General features: G+C 45.6%; 1 protein-coding gene and 1 pseudogene across 1 annotated transcript; one reads left to right on the top strand and one right to left on the bottom strand.

The window, feature by feature from the left end:
* Window positions 1–10,208: 10,208 nt before the first annotated feature.
* On the bottom strand, window positions 10,209–12,503 carry LOC149324860 (uncharacterized; annotated as a pseudogene).
* Window positions 12,504–15,154: 2,651 nt separating this feature from the next.
* On the top strand, window positions 15,155–19,241 carry LOC149324859 (kunitz-like toxin PcKuz1). Its single transcript, XM_089565219.1, has 3 exons — window positions 15,155–15,224; window positions 17,922–17,951; window positions 19,081–19,241. Exons 1-3 carry the CDS (start codon window positions 15,155–15,157, stop codon window positions 19,239–19,241), a joined length of 261 nt encoding a protein of 86 aa, XP_089421345.1.
* Window positions 19,242–20,145: the final 904 nt, after the last annotated feature.

The raw sequence follows: 20,145 nt of genomic DNA, 5'->3' as shown, positions 1-20,145 counted from the left end.
GTGGATTTCTGGTGGAAATGTCTCCTACTAGGCCAAGATCCAAGGATAACGGTGGTTCCGTGTCAGTACTGGGCGATGCCGAGTCACCGAGTGGAATTGTTGAGGTGCTGAAGAAAGGACCGAAGTTTAGCACTGAGCCTAGTGTGCCTGCGCACGAGCTTCTTTCATTGAACCGGCAGCTGGCGCGGAAGGCATCTGATGAGGACCAGGAGCGGTGCCTACTAGATGGTGTTGACAGCCTTCTACGGACTGCTGCTAAGCCTCGGAGGTCTGCGAGTGGGAGCACTTCACGCCTCAAGACATCAGTAAAAGAAGTTGTCTCTTTCTTCAAAGACAACGTCTTGGCCCTTCTGCAAGCTGATAAAGAGGGAGGCTTCGCCGTCCTGCCTTCGGGGATGTTTGGTGAAAAAGCTACTCAAGCAGTCGAGAAGAACTTTGTTCGGAAGAAGGTGAAACCGTCAAAGGTAAAGACCCAAGCTTCTGTGCTGTGCAAGGACCTTGCTTTAGATAAATTGTCGAGAGCAGTTATTAACTCCAAGCGCGATAGCTTAGAACTGTTTTTCACTGTAAAAACACATAAGGTTGACAAGCCCTTTAGGTGCATAGTAAGTGAAAAAGGTACTTGGCAGCATGAAGTAAGTGTGTTTATTCAAAAGTGTCTGAAATTGGTGGTAGTGGAAGACCCATTCTTAACTAGGAACTCGGATGATATTGTCGCCTACCTACAGGATGCTCCGCCTGTAGGCTACGCCTTTTCAATTGACGTTGAAAACCTGTTCTTTTCAATACCCCACGATGCCCTGTTTTGCGCCGTCAGGTCTTGTATTGAAGATAGGGGTGTAATAGCTTTTCAGAATGCCTGCGGTATAACGCTGAACGATTTGATGTCTTTACTTGAGTTTTATCTTGGTTCTACCTTTGTATCTTTTAACGATCAGGTCCTTGTTCAGCGCAAAGGAATTTGCATTGGTTCCTGTGTGGCACCTGTACTAGCTGACATCTTCTTGTCCAGCATTGACCGTGATCTGGTGCGCTATTTTGACGATGAGACTACTCTGAAAATATTTAGGTACGTTGATGACTATTTAGTGTTTCTTAAAGATCGACCTGGCGCGACGCACACTGTGATTGTGGAAGAATTTTTATCGATTTTCAGACGACATGGGAAGGTTCTAACCTTTACTCACGAGTTACCGGAACATGACAAGCTACAGTTTTTAGATATTAACCTGACTTTAACACCAGATCACGTTTGCTGGATGTACTTACCACGTGCACGGAAAGACCTGTTGCCGTTCAGGTCAGCACATTCCAAGAATGTTAAACGGGCTATCGGAACCTATTGCCTGCAGGGCGCCTTGTCTAGGTCTTGCGCTCACCTGGTGCACGAGAGCCTCAATAATCAGGTAATTAGGATGACGAAGGCTGGTTTTCCTGCTTCAATCATTGTTGCAGTGGCAGAGAAGCTTCTGCGCAAACTGAAAAATAGGACGTGCCGGGATAGTGGCCGTTCTAAGGAAATGAGGCCAGCGGTTCTACCGTATATTCACAGAATTTCCCACAACTTGAAGAACGTGGCGAAACGGTACGGCGTGCCGGTAGTTTTTACCGCCCCATGCAAGTTGGCCTCATTGTGCCCTCAGGTCATGTCCGGAGGGAAGAGGAGAGCGGACTGCGAGAAGCGTCATGCCACTCGTTTTGTCAGGTGCCAGACGGGTGTCGTTTACCAGATTCCCCTCACCTGTGGCAGGGTATACATCGGTCAGACAGGCCGATGTCTGAATGAGCGCTTAAGAGAACACCAGCTTTCCATGAAATCAGGGACAGGGTCGAATTTACCCCTGCATTGTGGCGCATGCCCGGATGCTACGCGCAATAACCCTTGCCTGCCTTTGCTGACAGATACAAAAGTTTTGAGGAGGAGCCGTGACCAGGTGGCGCGTGAGTTGGCGGAGGCGTTTTGCATCAAACAGAAGGATAAAGATTGCGTAAGTGACCCTTCTATCAAACTGTATCACAATGAAGACAGGGTTTTGGTTTCATCATGTGTGTGATGTGACAGTTTTGAAACTATAAAACGAGTGTCGTGTTTTCAAATAAAGTTAGTCGCGAGTCTGCGCTTGTTGTGTTATCTTCTTGTCCTTGTCTTTTTGTGCGCAGTACCCCCCTTGTATTCACCATGATTGACCGACTAGCCCAACAACGTACGCTCTTAAACCAATAAAAAGCATCACCATAAGCTACCACCACTCAGTTGCTTATAACAGATAAATATTAGAGTGAAAGCAGGCACAGCCCTGCATGCAATTGTAGAGAAGCCACCAGTCCCACAGGAAAGACCTTTGCTTGAACCACTAAAATAAGCAATTACAGAATGAATGAATTGTTTGAATAAATGGACCACGGAGTATCGTTTTCAAATTACCTTGTTATAAGCTGTCTGTTATGCTGTTAAGTCTCTCACGATTAAAAAAATGGTTGTCACTCCAGGCTTCAATATGTAACATGATATTCAGTAACTGCGCGAAAAAACACACGACAGAGGAAGGGGCACACGCACCAGCACATACACTTCCAACTTTTATTCGAAAGGTTATAAATCTTTTTATACCCTCTACCCCCACGACCTAGCAAAAGCACAAGAGAAAACCGAAAAATTCTCAGCGTAGAATCTCACATTCACTGCACGATATCATCCAGGTGCCGGAACATGGGCAGAGGCAAAGAAACAGGAAAAACATTCCACATTCCATCAACTGGTAAAAAAGAGGTGGTTAGATGAAAATCAATAACAGCCACGAAGCTAAAACCAAATTTAAAACAATGAAAGCGAAGATAATGCCAACAAGAAACACGGTAAAATGGTGAGGGTGCAACCATAAATACCGAAGATAAAACCAATGACGTTAAAGAAACAACGAGAACAAGTGTAAAGACGAAATGGTGGGCGCAGGGCTAAAAATGACGGTCCGAATCCGTACCTTCTAAAAATGAGATTTTATTATCAGAAAGCGGAATGGACGGTGTGCTCGCACATTCTGTGCGTAAGAGTGCATGACAAAATGCGAGCACGCCGTTAATCCTACTTCAACACAATCTCGGGTTGTGCATCGGACGTCGCCTTCATCATCTGCGGCGCGAACATATGAGTTCACCATAATCCTGGTCGATACTAAACCAGAGTGGATGAACGTTGCCATGCTTTTCGATGACAATGGAAAGCATAACCATTAGCCAACCAGGCTAAGCGAACGCTTGCGCAGGTCTACTGTGATTATGTACTGAAAACCATACCAATTATTTTACGATTCTTTAGATTATTTCGCCCATTGTGCGTTTTCATTGGGCAGTTATTTATATAGTGTTCCTGTTAATATCCTTCCTTGCCTGCTGTCCATCTCCAGTGTATTGTTTGCTTTTCCGTACCGATCCTTATGTTTCGTATGTTAGCCAAAGCGAACACAGAGCACGCGCAGCGATGGCAATGCCGCCGCTGACCAGAATGTTCGACTTCGTCTTTACAATATATAAAAAGGAACTCAGCAGCCACCAAAACCGAGGAGCATAGGGATATGTTTCAATTTTTTCTTGGTGGTGTTAATCGATAGCAGACTAATAGTGTAATTATTTTATCACGTAATGATAAATTATTAGATAACAAAAGAAAAAAACGAGCACATGCCGTTGGTGGGATCCGAAGTCGTGACCTCCAAATTTTCCGTTTCGCGCTATAACAACTAAGCTAAGGCGACCGCTGTGCAATCTTCTGCTTTCGAGGATATTTCCGTTGCCTGCAACCTGGCCGTGACAGTGTTTATCAATGCAGCCTTTAAAAATAGCTGGGGCCATAGTAGGTGGTATGCAGTAACTTAGCGGGGGCTTCGGTTCTGGCAGTCGTGATGTCATAAGTAGCATAAGAGTGTTCTCGCTAAGCTGATGCCGTTACGTTTGATGATGTTCTAAGACACACTCCGGACAATATAGGATGTACTACACTCGCCGTATATGGAGGAGGGTGGAGCTTGGGAAGACCCTCAAGGTTAGTTACAGGCAACATAGATACCCTCGAAATCAGATGAAAAAGCCGTTACCGTAAGTCAGTTCGGAGAATACCGAATGTGGAATTGGAACGTTATGGGTTCGGATCCCACTACTGGAATGTTTGTTTTTTCTCCTGTCTTCTAGTCATTTATCTTGAATGTTTAGATAATTACAATCTCCCATTGATTCACATCACAAAAATGGAAACATTCCTGTGTGCTGCCAGGTGTGAGTTGCGGTTGGCTTCTTTCACAGAAGTAAGGCTTTGGTTTCTTGTATGTGACTGGCGTATTTAATACGAAACATTGCTTACCCTTCATAGGTTGGCACCGTAAGCTGAGTAGTTGAATAAAATTTATATTGTTTATGCGTACTGCAAGCTGCACAATTTCAATGATATTATTACGCAGGAATCGTGAATGTTACGAATTGTAAGCATGTATGTAACAATTTCCATTAAGCCACCCTTCTAAAATACCGCATCAGCGGTGTTTGCTGCAGCCCCAGGAACTGACTCTTAGTGGTTCTGCCGACCTCATCCGCGAGCACCGGCCACTCCTCGATTCGACCAGTGCATGCACCTTTTATATGGAGCCCTCGACCTCTCCGCCCACATGGACTCGTCATTGGCACGTCGTTTCCGCTTTCTATCGCGAGCGCGGCGAATAGTAGCAGTATTGTGTGTTGTAGCTTCATCAATGCTGGACGACCATAGGCATGCTTCGCGTAATCCTGTGGTAATCCTGAGGGACCCTGTGGGATCGACAATCCTGTGGCATCGACAAAGACTACCTGCTACTGTCCGCACGTCCGAGTACAATGGCGCAGCAGTCGTCACTTCCTGTCGCTGTCCCAGCTCCTCACTATGTTTGCAGCCGCTAAGTATTAGTCAAGAAAACCGTAGAAACAGCTATCGCTATTAAAGCCTAATTTAATGTCAAGAAGTCAAGGCTTTCTAGAGCCAATAAGAAATGGTTTGGTTTGGTTTATGGGGTTTAGCGTCCCAAAGCGACTCAGGCTATGAGAGACGCCGTAGTGAAGACCTCCGAATATTTTGACCATCTGGGATTCTTTAACGTGCACTGACACCGCACAGTACACGGGCCACTAGAAATTCGCTTCCAGCGAAATTCGACCGCCGCGGCCAGTAACGAACCCGCGTCTTTCGGGTCAGCAGCCGAGCGCCATAACCGCTGAGCCACCGTGGCGACTCAATAACAAATGAAGATAACAAAAACTTGCAATTGAAAATATTAAAAACAACAGCCCCGTAACAATTTCTTTTTAAAAATTTCGCTTTTATTTATCTTCTTCTTTGACAACACTTAACCACGCATCATGTTCTGCGCAAAAGAACACTGCATGCACACGCTGCGATGTTGTTACGCAGAGTTGAAAACAGTCCTGAGCCCAGTGCGAAAGAAACACATAACACTGATATTTTATTCACGAGGCTGCTTTCAATCAATCAATCAATCAATCAATCAATCAATCAATCAATCAATCAATCAATCAGTTTATTCTGCACTGTAAAGACATTTTACAGATTCAGGCCTGTCGAAGCCTCATTGGGCTTGTATGGCAGCGCCTGGCAGGTATTGTCAAGTCGTGTGCGACGTTTTACAAACTAAGATTAGCAGAAAGCAACAGAAAAATAGGAACAGCAAAAAAACGTTCAAACACATCACACTTCACAGTTAACCGGAAAAAACGCTGAACACACTAATCTACATCAACAACAAATGTATATCAGGCAATGTAGGAGATGAAAGTCCAGGAATATGACCAGGAAAGGAAGGACGAGACAAAACAGGCGATAAATTATAATATAAATTATAATGAAAAACAAAGTAAATTTACAATTTGAAATAATCGCTTCCACCAGTGCTTAGTTGAGGGATTCGTACATGAAACCACAGAGGACATGGCAACGCAGGTCTTTATTTTCTGCAACATAACCGTCACCGTGCAGCCCACATCTAACGTGCACAGCAGTCGCATGGTAATTTTTCTACCACTGAGGCCGTTAATGGCTGCATGTAGGGGCCATCTATTCTGCTTCATACTGTTTATAGAAATTTTCTCAAGTAACATTCGTGATTCGATCAGTGTGAACTAATAGAATATTGAAACTGGAAATTGGTTATGAAGAAAGGAATTGACGCAGAACCTGTCTGACATAACCGAACTGCGGAGTAAGGGAAGAGATAAAGAAGGGAGTGAAATAATAAAATTAAGAGTGCTTTAGCTTTGTTTAAACCGAGATAGGTGCAGCATCACGATGCTTTAGCCTTGCAAAGCCTTGTTATTCTGTTCGTTGACCGTTTCTTTCGCATTTTATAGCTAAACCATCGTGAAGCTATCGCTTCTCAGTGGGTTTATCCAAATCTAAAGCGAGGTTAACTATTTTAAACTGTCTCGTTGTTTCACTAATGAACACACTTCTAACGTGAAGCAATTCCGTATATTGTTGATGATTCTTGGTGAGAGCTACGATTAAACTGTGATTGTCGGTAAAGACCTTTGTCTTGGTGGAAATCTTCGAAACATTAAGCGAGGCTTGGATCGGTTCTCTCTGTAAGACGAGATCCCTTATTATTTTTATTTCCTGATAGGTTGCCCCAACCTAATGTATGTATGACGAGATCAAAGTAAGTACTACATTGAGTTGTATGCTTTGGCTCAAACTGGGTGAGGTCTAGGCTAAAACGCTTATTTAGCTTAGATGGGGCCAGACAAGGGCAAGTGCCCGTTGTATCTAGAGCCTAGACACCCTTGTTCAGTACTGGACTCCATGGCTCCGACTGCAAAGATACTCCACAGCTGCTATTTATGCGCGCCTGGACGCATAGCGCCACGGCCTAGCACGTGAACAGCCCATGTGGACTTCGTGCGTAGGCGCACTGCCGCTCAGGCGTCTAACACGTGAACACTACTTGTGGAATTCGTGCTAAGACGCGCCTCTGCTGCAGCCCTGACGGCTCGGCCTAGCACGTGAACACGATATGTGCACTTCGTGCCAGGCGCGCCGGTGCTACTTTAGTTATGTACTGGTTTAGGAGGGCGTGACGTCATGGCCTAGCACGTGAACACCGCATGCTTGTTTTGGTTTGGTTTATTGGGGTTTAACGTCCCAAAGCGACTCAGGCTATGAGGGACGCCGTAGTGAAGGCTCTGGAAATTTCGACAACCTGGGGTTCATTAACATGCACTGACATCGAACAGTACACGGGCCTCTAGAATTTCGCCTCCCGCGTTTTTCGGGTGAGCAGCCGAGCGCCGTAACCACTGAGCCACCGTGGCGGGGCTGAACACCGCATGTAGACTAATACCCCTGTTACACGGGCACTTGCAACGGCCGTTAACGCAAACGGCAGTTGAACGCCGTAACGGCCCTGGGAATGGAACTGTGGTGGCTGCGCTCACACGGCACTTTACATGTTCGGTGGGTTCACTTCCGCTTCGGCGATTTATCACGTGACACTTGAACTTTTTACCTCGCCAAGTAAAACAAATTTTGTTTCTCTAATTATTTTCTGCGCTACATGCTGTACAAAGCGTTTTTCTAACTATTTGCAAGAGTTGCTTGCAAAACAAGCGGAGAAGCTTATTTATCAGATCCAATCCGATTTATGGCGTTGCAAAATGGCTGCGTTTGTTGTGGTACTACAGTACTGCTTATTGTGGTTTCAATGTGGTGGAGCGTCCCATTTCACGTTCCATCGCTTGTACTAACCGCAGCACCACTGTGCTTTTCTTTTTTCTCTTTCGTATCGCGAGTGACCGTCTGCGCGATTCAGCAGGTGCTGTGTTGAACGTGGTGCGACTTCGCGACGCGAACCCGAGAAGACACGTGGAATGGCGCTTAGCCGGCCGCCTTATGAATGCGACCGTGATCGTCCACCCGATTTGCTTCTCCTGGCTGCGCACTACGAGGCCTTGTCAGCAAAAAGGGCTGAACTGCAAGCTGTGCGCGTTCAGAAAGCGTCTGTCAAGAAGAATCGGAAGGCGGCAGAGAGGCGGTGTCGCACTCTCGCTGCACTCGCTGTGGCGATGTCTGCCAGGCAAACGAGTGTGTGGACGCTTTCCAGACCACCGTCTTGGTACAACACCACCGTGCCGACGTTGTCGGATGAAGACTTCAAGGCCAACTTTCGCGTGACCTGTTCCACATTTGCATACATCGTGAGCTCGTGTCCCTCACTAACACGGGAGGATACGAACATGCGAGCTTGCATACCCCTACACCAGCGGGTCGCCCTCTCTCTGTACAGACTCGCCACATCGGCAGAGGAAAGGACTGTGGCGCATCTTTTCGGCGTGGGTCGGCCATCCGTGAACCTGATCTTCCGCGAGTTTTGTGACGTTGTCGGAGATGTTCTCGAGCCCCAGGTTGTGCGGTTTCAGTCACTGAACAATGTTAGAGACCACGTGCGACTGTTCGAAGCCTGCACAGGCTTTCCGCAGGGCTCTGGCGCGCTGGACGGTTGCCATATAAAAGTCTCGTCACCCGAAAAAAAAACGCTTAGGACTATTACAACTACAAGGACTGGTATAGGATAATTTTGCTTGCTGTTGTAGACCACAACTACAAGTTCATGTTTGTTAATGTAGGGTCTCCAGGGCGCAATCACGACGCAGCAGTGTACAGAGGCTCGATACTACCGGACGTAGTAAGAAGTGATCTCTTCACTCTACCAATCCAAAATATTGACGGGATGCCAATAGGAGCGGTCCTCCTCTGTGACCAGGCCTTTCCTTTGCAGCGTCACTTGATGAAGCCTTTCCCTCACATGAGTGCAAGCAACCCTACAGTGCAAACGTTCAATTCATCATCATCAGCCTGACTACACCCACTGCAGGGCAAAGGCCTCTCCCATGTCTCTCCAATTAACCCTGTCCTTTGTCAGTTGCCGCCACTGTATCCCTGCAAACTTCTTAATCTCATCCGCCCACCTAACTTTCTGCCGTCCCCTGCTACGTTTGCTTTCTCTTGGAATCCACTCCGTTACCCTTAAGGACCAGCGGTTATCTTGCCTTCGCATTACATGCCCTGCCCAAGCCCATTTCTTCCTCTTGATTTCAACTAAGATGTCATTAACCCGCGTTTGTTCCATCACCCACTCCGCCCTCTTCCGATCTCTTAACGTTACATCTATCATTTTCCTTTCCATAGCTCGCTGCGTTGTTCTTAACTTAAGCTGAACCCTCTTTGTTAACCTCCACGTTTCTGCCCCATAGGTGAGTACCGGTAGGATACAGCTGTTGTATACCTTTCTCTTCAGGGATATTGGTAAGCTACCATTCATGATCTGAGAGAACCTACCATATGCGCTCCACCCCATTCGTATTCTTCTAGTTATTTCCCTCTCATGATCCGGATCTGCGATCACTACCTGCCCTAAGTAGACATATTCTCTTACTACTTCCAGCACCTCGCTACCAATGGCGGACTGCTGTTCCCTTGCTAGGCTGTTGAACATTATTTTGGTTTTCTGCATGTTAATTCTTAGCCCCACCGTTCTGCTCTGCCTGTCTAACTGATTGATCATGCTTTGCAGTTCTTGTCCTGAGTGGCTTAGCAAGGCAATGTCATCAGCGAATCGCAAATTACTCAGGTATTCTCCATTAACTCTTATCCCCAACTGTTCCCATTCCAGTCCCCGGAATACCTCCTGTAAGCAGGTAGTGAAGAGCATTGGCGAGATCGTGTCTCCCTGCCGGACCCCTTTCCGTATTGGAATTATTAGACTCAATTCAATTAGACTCTCTCAAAAGCAAGGCGTGTTGTTGAGAATGCCTTTGGGAGATTGAAGGCTAGATTCAGGGTCTTGAAGATGATTGAGTGTCATATTGAAAAAGTCAACAGCATTGTGCGAGCTTGCTGCATCCTCCACAATGTATGGGAACACATGCGTGATCAGTGCGACACACAGTGGAGTGCTGAAGCAGCAGCCGGGGAGCTTCCGCATCCTGTTTGTGTGAGCAACGCAGTGAACTCGTCAGGTTAAAGTGTCCGACGTGCTTTGGCCAAGCACAGTTGTTCATTGAAGCCATGACTACTTTAAAAAGCTTTGTTTTATGCATGCAATTGTGAACAATGTACAGAACGTGAAAGACTGGGCAAGTTTGTGGCAATTTTTGGAGTACGTGTGCACACTGGTCTTTTATTCACCGTTCTCTGGGCAGTCAGGCTGACGCTCCTGCCGGCCTTCAAAGTACTGGCGAATAACGCTCACCATTTCGCGGTGAATGTCATTCGCCTCCTCCTGGAGACTGACCGTCTTTTTGGCCAACTTATATTCTTTTTTGGCCACCTTTCTTGCACGGTTTTCTTGCCTTTCCAGCAGCAGCACAACCTTCTCCATTTATGATGTCGGCTGTCGCCTTTTCCGTGTGTGGCCTTGCTCGGCTGAGGCAGCAGGTGGTGAAGCCTAGCTCGTCGATACCTCGTTGGTCGATCCCAGACTGGTCAACGCCTCGTTGGTCGAGAGACTGGTCGATGCCTCGTTCGTCAAGGCCTCGACATTTGTGATGTCTAGGCTGCTCGGCGCTTCTGAGGATGGTTGTGAGGCAATAATCTCAGCACCCTCTGGCTGCCGTCCCACCATGTCCAGCTTAAGAAAAGAAAAAGAACGGAAGGTTACCGAATGTTGCTTCTAAGTGATTATTACTGCTTTGCATCATGAGTGGAAGTGGTACACATAACGTGCAGAAAGATTTTAATATACCAGAATTTTATGCAATAGCTGCCGTTTTCTCGAAAGGAGTTTTGGTACACCCTAAAGCACACAGCCTCCCCTGGTACCCTTTTGTAACATAACCATCCTTACCTATCTCGCCCTATTTTTGAACTCCAAGAAAAGTAATAAGTATTGTGCCATCCAGTACGTCGGAAATGTTAGGCAATGATTTCGATGGTACATAGACTGTGAAGCTTATTGAAGTTATCTGTGCATTTTTAGTACTCTTGAACAAAACAATGCCTTATGTTCATGTCATGTGTTTCAGTAACTTGAAATTCTCTGAACTTTGCTGCCATCCGTCTCCGGCGACAAACTTGGCCAGCAAAAAAACAATTTCGGTTTGTCAGTCCATTTCAAGTGTTTACATGCAACCAAAATAAACAAATGTTGCACCTGAAAGCTCTCCTGTACCAGGCTTCTATAATTCAGAGGAAGGTTTCCAAGGAAGGAGTGACGCCACTTGTAAAATGGGCATTGAGTTGCAGCCGACCCAGTGCCAGCAGTGCTTTCCTTTGTAAAATAAAAACAAAGTACAGCTAAGAGTCACTTCTTTATGTCGTAAGAGATGAACATCAATTTTTTTTTCTGCACAAGTACAAACTGCCAAGAACAATGAACCTCCTTGTGCTGTAAGTTAAAACAGCAGGCAAAGAGGTAAACAACAACGACAACGCTGTTGATATACGATGCGAGCTCAATAGGCTTCGATCAAAATCAGCTGATAGTCAAGATACAAGTTATTAGCCTATAGACAATGTCAAGACATAAGTTTGGGAGAGTGTAGAACGTGTTGTTGGGCTAGTTGCTTCAATACTTCAGACATGGCAGTTGCACGAAACACACACACACAAGACAGGGTACGGGACGAGCGCAAACTTACAACTGATTTTATTCAAAGGACACAGCACGTATTTAAAGGAAAAATGAGAAAAGAATGCACTTTGAGCATGATCAGCGCAAGGATACATCATGTGGCAATCAGTGACACACCAAGGCCTGAACTTAGATCATCTTATCGAGAAAGGCTACCTCTATATTAATAGTACAATCGAAGAATCACTTATACATGCATCTCCTCTTTTCATTATGATGTAAGCTTCCATAACTTTTCTCGCGCGATTGAATCGCGACTCTTGCCCGGAACTCTAATCTCATCAAGCCGTGGCCGACAGTCACTCCAGGACAGGCAATGTTTTGCCAAATTAGATCCCTCCCCCGTTGTTAGCGATAACCTATGTTCCCGTGCACGATCGTTCAAGCAGCGTCTAGTCTGGCCTACGTACGTTTTTCCTTCTGATCGAACACACTTCGCGGCGCAAATACGTTCTGTCAGGCTACGCTGGCCATACCTAGATTACGGCAAACGGCTACATATTATAACCAAATGTACTACGCTAAGCTGTGATCGCTATTCCTGCATTGCTGCATGAACATTACAAAGAGCCCGAAGCGTCGAGAAAGTCACGTTCGAGCTCATGTCAAGCAAAACTCGGCGTTGGCTCTGGCATTGAAACACACGTCCGACCCTGCGGGGCCCCAGATTTCATTGAACATGCCTGACAAGGCGCTATGTCGGCTGAAAAATCACTAATAAATTCATAGTAACTTACTGGTGAGCCTGGGCAAGTTCTCCATCTTGTGCTTTATTTTCTTGACAGTCACGCACACAGCGTGGCCACATTCTTCGCTTGCGAGCTGATTGAAGAGTGCCGTCATTCTTAAGTACACGGGCGCATTGTGTTTTTGCGCTCGCACTTCGGCCAGGTGGTCCTGCCACAAGTTAATCAGTAAATGCGTCAGTGACGCTGTAAACACAAAGCGTTTTTGCGCCGGCGCGCTTGCCTGCAGCGGGGACGCGTTGCTGCTGGGGGCTGCCATCTTGCCTACGTCCCGACGAAACGGACGGAAACGGCGGCGGAACGGAGACCGGCGAGCTCCGTTGATGTCAATCCCAGTTGGATTTCCAACGGCGCTGGCGCTGCCGTGTAACTCCGCCTAACGGCCGTTACGGCCAACTGCCGTTTTCCTTAACGGCCGTTACAATGCCCGTTTAACAGGGGTATTATTGCTAGGCGCGCCAACGCTCCTTCTCTTATAGACTTGGTTAAAGATGTCGTGACGTACGCCCTGTCACGGAAACGCCGGGTTTAGGCTCCTCGGCGAGCCCAAAGTCAAATACGTGACCGAATTGTGGTTGACCTTGACAAGTTCTCAATTTGACCTCGACTTGACCTTGAAGTGACCTTGACCATTGACCTTGCCACCTTGACTTGTCCAACTGATTGACCATTCGTATGACTATTGACCATCCACCAGTTCTCCGAACTTATAAATTGAAGGTTTGACCTTGGCTTAGCCTTGAAGGTGATCGGCAACGCACGGCGGTCTTATCTCGAGACCTCTAGTAGTGAAGCTACTGCTTAAAAGGAAGTGCCGTAGTGGAGGCCTCCGGAATGATTTCGACCACGTGGAGATCTTCAACGTGCACTGCCATCTCACTTGCACAAAGGTGCCTGGGGCGTTTTGTCTGCGTCGAAACGCGGCAGCGGAATCGAATATTGCATTTCTTGTTTTCCGACGTCAGTGCAGTGCTGAGAGAGACAATGGAGGGCAAGGCTTCTTAATGATTTAAAGAAAAAATAAACAAAGATAAAAAGCGCGAGGAGGGGCGATGCTTTTAGACGCAGCGTAGAGGGGAAATGGAAAGAAATAAGCGGCCACAGTTGAAGAATGTTATTCTTCTCGAGGAAAGCCAAGAAGGCCGAGAATAAAGATTAGAAGCAATGCCTGCTGACTGCTGCTTATTAGTTACAAGCTTAGAGGCTACGGTACGCTCTCTGATATGTGGTGGATGGGAATGCCGCACTTTTGTTCTTGGATTATAAGGTCTCTATTGCCTGTTCGAATGTCTTATGCCTGCCACATTTATGCCATCTACATCTGAAGTTGGTCCACTGAGCACGCTGTTCAGCCAAGTACTGCTCATGTTCTGACGCATAAACTTTCCCTGCCAACGCTGACTGCGAAGTGCATAGAGGAGGCATCTTTAAGTTTGTTTCCAGTTCATAAACAAGAAGTGCTTTCGTGTGCTCAGCCCTCCGAACCCCACAGACTAGGGTAGTCGGCCAGAAGTTCGCCTAATAGTTTAGATACAGTAACTTCGTCGCCTCTAAAAACGGTGCTCGTCCGATCAGGCAGCAGAGTGCCTATCCATCTCTAGGACAATGAAGTGGATTAGGAAAAGTTGTTCGTTTCCGTGCTCTTTTCGATTGTTGATACTAGTTCTCTTATTGCTCCATGCTTGCCTTGACTCTTTTTGCATAGTGTTCCTGTTACCTTCTTGCTTGCCTGCTGCCATGCTTAATGTTCCTGTTACTTGCTTACTTGCCTGTTGCCCATGCCTAGTGCTAGCCTTGAGTTCCTTACTTCTGGAATGGCGAATCAACATCAACTTTGATCAGAAAAATGAACCTGGAAGTCGGGTGGCAGCTCATCGCGGTCCCCACTATTACTTGACGAGCTACTCGACAGATGGCTGCAGGTGTTCATTGCAAACCCTGTGTCCCACCTTGAGACTGGGCGTCAGGCTGTGAACTTGACGTGTGCTTGTGTAAGCCGGAATATGTAGCGGGTTGTAGTTGATTTATGTTTTGCAACAATAAACGCTATCATTGCTCTCGCGCCTCTACGTCAGACACCTCACCCAAGCATTATCTTCACATCATCTCCGAAATTTGTAGTCACCGTATCTACGTCGTGCACCAGCAAAGGAGCGCTATTAGGCGCTGCGTGGTTCTCTTGAATCCCACAGAGGAAAGGCTGCAGCAGCGAAACATGGCCGAGGAGCGGTCACGTTATCAACGACAGTATCGTAACCTTCACTTGGCTCTTAGTTCAAAGCCCTTGGGCAACAGTCTATGTTCATTCTATTTACAGTTCATGTGCCCCCACGTTGACCTCATCGAGGCTGAAATCGCTTAAACACAGTAATATCGGCTATGTTTCTGGAATATTCCTTTACATCTACCAGGTGAAGAGTTAGGGCTTTGGCATTGAAGCAGTGCTCACTTTCCTCTAAAGTTATTGCCCCACGTGCTATGTTGCTGTTGAATTTGACATTTTGCTCGAAGTTGAAAGACCTACTGGCTACATCTCTCTGTATGTTTGGTACTAGAAGCGAAAAAAACGCACAGCGATAAAGGTTGCACCCGGCTGCACGTGGGAAAACAGAGCGCAGGTATACCACCCATACAGAAACGTTTTGATTTTATTCGTGATATTCGCTTCTTGCTTTTTACGAGGACGCTTGTTCAGTGTATAAAAGATGAAGCTTTTCGCCAGGGTTTTCAATTCTTGCAGCAGAAGCCATGAACGCTGTATTCTCTTCAGTCATCGTGGCAGTTTTCCTCGCTGCGCTTGCAAGTTGCCAAGACTGTGGTAAGATTTTGTTTCCATAGATTTTATTTTGTCCGCATTTGAGAAGAAAACGACATTGTACGCGAAAAGTCTTGTTAATTATCAGCACTTAGAAACTTTTTCGAAAACTCATCATTCAAGTACAATGTTTTGCTCTCATGACCACGATTTTATTTTCTGGCTGAATAATCCACAGAAGATGGAACGCTTGAAAAGCGGAACGTCCTACATCGCTCCTCAAATGCGTTTTCTTGGTATGAATATCAGTCAGGAAAGGTGCAACAATATTCAAAGATCAATGAAAAGTAACATGACTGAGAAGATCAGAAAGACGCACCATAAATGTTACAGAAAACGAATTTGAGCTATCAATGAGCATAGAATTCATTCCGCTCTGAATATCTCATATAACTATAATCCGATAGAAATTGGTTTATTCCGGTTTAATGTGCCGAAGCAACTCAGGCTATGAGGGACGCCGTAGTGAAGGGCTCCGGAAATTTCAACCACCTGGGGTTCTTTAACGTGCACTGACATCGTACATTAGACGGGCCTCTCTAAATTCGCCTTCATCGAAATTCAGCTGCCGCGGCCGGGATCGAACCCGCGTCTTTCGGGTCAGCAGCCGAGCACCGTAACCACTAAGCCATCGCGGCGGGGCAATCCGATAGAAGTAGCAAATATACCATAATCGGTAATAAGTAAGGACTTGATCCCGTGGTTGTGATGTAATGGTGCTTAGATTTCAGCTTCCTCTGTTGCTTGTTCTTGTGGATTCTATTGCTGAGTACCGAAACCATCCAAAATACTCTGAGAAATCTCCCACTTGCGAATAGGTGAAGAAAATAAAGAACATATTGCGAAAACATAAAAATAAGACGAGCTTAAATCCCACTCACGCACGAAATCTGTATTTTTTAAGAGAAGAAAGAATATTCAAGACAAATGCACCATAAAGCGTTTTCATGGTCGTGTGTCCTCTCGGAACGTTGTACGTGTTCTACCCCCAAGTTGAGGCTCCCGCTGCCTGACCACATAGGCCATATTCGAGGATTCACAAACAAAAAACTTGTTCAACCATTTCGACGCTTCGAGTCTCGGCTCCGCGGCCTTCATTATCCAGGGTCTTAAAGAAGCACAAGCTTTGCTGAAAACGTCAAACCGAAATAAATATCTGCCTAAACCAAGCATTTGTCAACCTCACATATATATGTCTGTATACATAATGATAAAATATGCAGACACACACTCTAGAACATAACAGGAGTTTACTGATGTTTCAACTGGATGGCACGCATCTTTATTGTTTCATACCAGTATTTGTAGGTGTTGGGAAGAGGCTGCTAAATGCACCCGACGTAGTACCTCAAATCAAACCTTAAAGCAAAAAATGCTGTAAATATTGTACGCGGGCTTTTTCAATGCGGAATGAGTCATAACCGACTAGGATGTACAGTAGCCGCACTCTGGGCACACCACAAAACACTGGAAAGGATACACGCACTGCAGAATGGACAAATAACACTTGCTATTCGAATGCAGTCCATGGCAGGTTCACCGTCCAGGGCACTTCGAACAGAGGCTGGTTTAGTTGCTGGCACCACAAATACCCTCTCCCCGTCACCCTCTAGTCGAGCAGCCTCTGAGATAGTAAGCATGGAGGCTGACACAGAACACGTAGCGGGGAGAAAACTTGGTACCTTAGACTTGCGTCCCAGCCTTGGGACTGCCTCATACCTCTTCAGTTAAATGCGTACCAATATCATTACGTGGACCATCGTGTTTTCTTCCAAACGGTGTTCCGAGGTGTTCATCTGTGTACCAAAGCTGAAAACCAAGCCTTAAAATTCTTCTCTTACTTTGACACCGTTACCTTATTCACCGCCTCCACACGCTCTAAAGGCTCACATGTCGTCACTTTGTTCGCCCTTCAGCAAATCTTCTCATGGGAACACATTTTCACACCCGCCACCGGCACCACCGTATGCTCAGCGCCGACGCCTTTGCACTGCGGAGATGAAGGAGCGCCTTTGGCTTTCGTTTGCCGCTTTTCCTGTCCAGTCTCTTCTTCATAGCGCTACCGCTAATCCTCCATCCCCGTTCCTGCTCATTCCTTTGTATTTTTTCTTCGTCGTCTGCGTTCTCCGTCCCTCCCTTGTGCTTTTCTCCACGTTTTCTGCTCATAGTAAGTTTCCGTTTTGCAGTTCTGTGCACGTCTGGATCATTTAAAAAAGGTAATCTGCACCACTGTAGCGGCTTAACCCTGCTAGAAAACTACAATAATTGTCAGTTCATCTATATATATATATATATATATATATATATATATATATATATATATATATATATATATATATATATATATATGCGCGTGTATGCACACTAAAGCATAGTGTAGGATATGTGAAGCTCAATATGAACAGCTGACACCTACAAGGAATCCCCGGACCGCCGCAAATCTCTTGGCGCAGCCATACCCGAGGAGTCCCAGAATACAGAACGCCAGTTTTGTAAAGTATGTGAATGATGCTCAGGTATTTAGGTAGATATGCGCTCCACCAACTCAGTAGTCTTTTTGCATTTGAAAATGTTTAAAAAATTTCGTGTTCTACAAAGTTTGCTCTACTTAGCTCATTGTGCGAGTTTTCATTTGTTTACAGAAAAGTACAACGCAAAGCTTGATCTAATTTCAAAAAAATTATGAATTTCTTCTTTCAGAGGACCCTCCAAAATGCACCTATCCAGACGGTATGTGTTCGAGTTTTATATCTCTCTGCTATATGGTTTCTGTGTTAGAATTCTCTCTACTTTCTCGAGCTAATCAATGTTGCTCAGGTCATACAGAATATCTGTGTGCAAAACAAGAAGTACACTGGCACTTGGGGAGCGTGTGTGTTGAGAGGATGGGGAAGAAATTCTACCATTACTTCAAATAAAGGGGTTGAAGACGAAGCACAAACTCGCTTATCGAACCTAGAATGCTAAATAAGAAGTGTGGAAAGCAGAAGGCGGCCACTCCTTGCACACAAGCATGTGCAAACCTGTGCAGAATTCATGATTAACAGTTTTCATGGAATGTTTTCAGCAAACAAACACGTCGGCACAATCTCCTAATATTACAACCTCGGATAATTGGTTGGTTGACAGGCTTGGGAGTTTAAAATCCCGAAAAAACAAGGATGTACATATTATATACTAAACAAATACTATACATACTACGTAGATTACTTTATACTGTACATTTTATGCGCCATTTAAAATTCTTGCCTGTTTCTAGTTACGTATTCAGGCAAGTTTGCAATAGGCGATTTCATAACCGTATCATAGAATTCTTCATATGCAATCCTCTCTCTGCGGAGACCTAGCTAACCACCGAAAAGCGCAAAAAACTTTTGCGCACTTTAAGTTTTGCATCCCAATGTCGTTTGTTGATACTTGTCGCCAAATAAAAAGCAGGTTCTACTAAAAACAATCAAGCGAAAACAATGTTTAGGAAATGGGGGGTCTCCTTAGCTTCATAAAATGTACAAAATATTTGATTGCAGCGCTAAATTGATCATTTCGAGCTGCCTTTCATTATGCAGAATTAATTAATCCTGCCTAATTAATCCTGTTGAAGTATTAAACTGTGTAGCATTAGTGGGAAGTAACAGAGTGAATTACAAACGACAAATCAAAAGGCAATTATAAATTTTTAACCAATAACATGATACCACTACACAGAAGCAGTGGCACGCCACTGCAATAAGCATGGACTCTCTTTCTTAAGGGCCTTACCATGGAAGATGTAGAGCGGGATCAGGAAAGAAATATGTGTGTGAGCGTTCATGACAAAGTTGTGGAGTTATGCCGAGATCTTGGTGGCTCTTCTATGCAGGTTGCCAGGAACCTCAAAGAGTTGGACCATGCAAGGCGCTTGAGCCGAAGTACTATTTCAACTCTACGACCAGGAAATGCGAGCCCTTCAAATGGGGAGGATGCTGCCCAAACTGCAACAATTTCCAAGAGCAAGAGGAATGCGAAAAAAACTGCCTGTGAAATTAATAACATGCAGCTCGCAGTCTGCTCTCTGTGATCCGCGTAGGCCAAAAACACAGACAGCATGAAGAAATAAAAGTTTCAAAAAAAAAGGTTTACATTGAATGTTTAGTTGCAGCGCGATGTCAATGTGCCACGCTGGTGATTTATTAGTCGCAGTACCAAACATCTGACTGTCATTCTACATTCGAGGTGGTGTGGAAGGCTGCCTGTGACGAATGCCCTTCATTAAGAATGTTAAGGAAGGGGTGTCCATAAGATTACATGTTGACGATACAAAATATCCTTACCGAAAGGTGTATGCGGCCTATCATCTGTACTATTATGAAAACCACATCTTCCATTGTGCCCAGTCCGCTTTAGTACTGAGCAGTGCACCAGATGAAGTACACATGCTTGGACAGCGGTGCTGGTTAAGCACACAATCAACAGGAAACCTCCACCAGTGGGCGTCCTCTCATTTTGATAGCCTTTCATTCCAGTGAAGACCAGGGGAATAACAGTGTTGGCGCTATGTGAAACACAGCTCTCTCCTTGACCCTTTGTCTAGCTGCTATATCATCTCTATATGTTTACCACGGCGGACTACAGCTGCAGGCGAGGGTTAGAGTTGGGGTTCGGGCACTGCTTGACGAATTCGCGGACAAGTCGACACCCGTTCCACCAGGAGAGGAGTGCCGTCGGGTGTTAAATTTCGGTGATAAGAGAAAGTGGAAGGCTGGGTTCGGATACATTCTTACAACCTCAACAGAAACTGGGAGAGTCTCTTCGCCGCACTCGTTGCAATTTTAAGATGGCTCTCATTCCATACAGCCATTAGAGGAAGGGTGGCCCTTGCCATGTACGCGGTGTCCTGATAACTTTTGCACGACGACACACCACCGAACTTATGGACATGGCGCCA

This window comes from Amblyomma mixtum, unplaced genomic scaffold (genome assembly GCF_055824585.1).
Source record: "Amblyomma mixtum isolate Tamu unplaced genomic scaffold, ASM5582458v1 scaffold_13, whole genome shotgun sequence".
In the NCBI taxonomy this organism is placed as follows: domain Eukaryota; kingdom Metazoa; phylum Arthropoda; class Arachnida; order Ixodida; family Ixodidae; genus Amblyomma; species Amblyomma mixtum.
This window is presented reverse-complemented; position numbering and strand designations above follow the sequence as displayed.

Coding starts and splice junctions, on each gene's coding strand:
- LOC149324859 (XM_089565219.1), top strand. CDS start 15,155: ATGAACGCTGTATTCTCTTCAGTCATCGTGGCAGTTTTCCTCGCTGCG. Junction 15,225..17,921: donor TGCAAGTTGCCAAGACTGTG/GTAAGATTTTGT, acceptor TTCTTCTTTCAG/AGGACCCTCCAAAATGCACC. Junction 17,952..19,080: donor AAAATGCACCTATCCAGACG/GTATGTGTTCGA, acceptor TCTTCTATGCAG/GTTGCCAGGAACCTCAAAGA.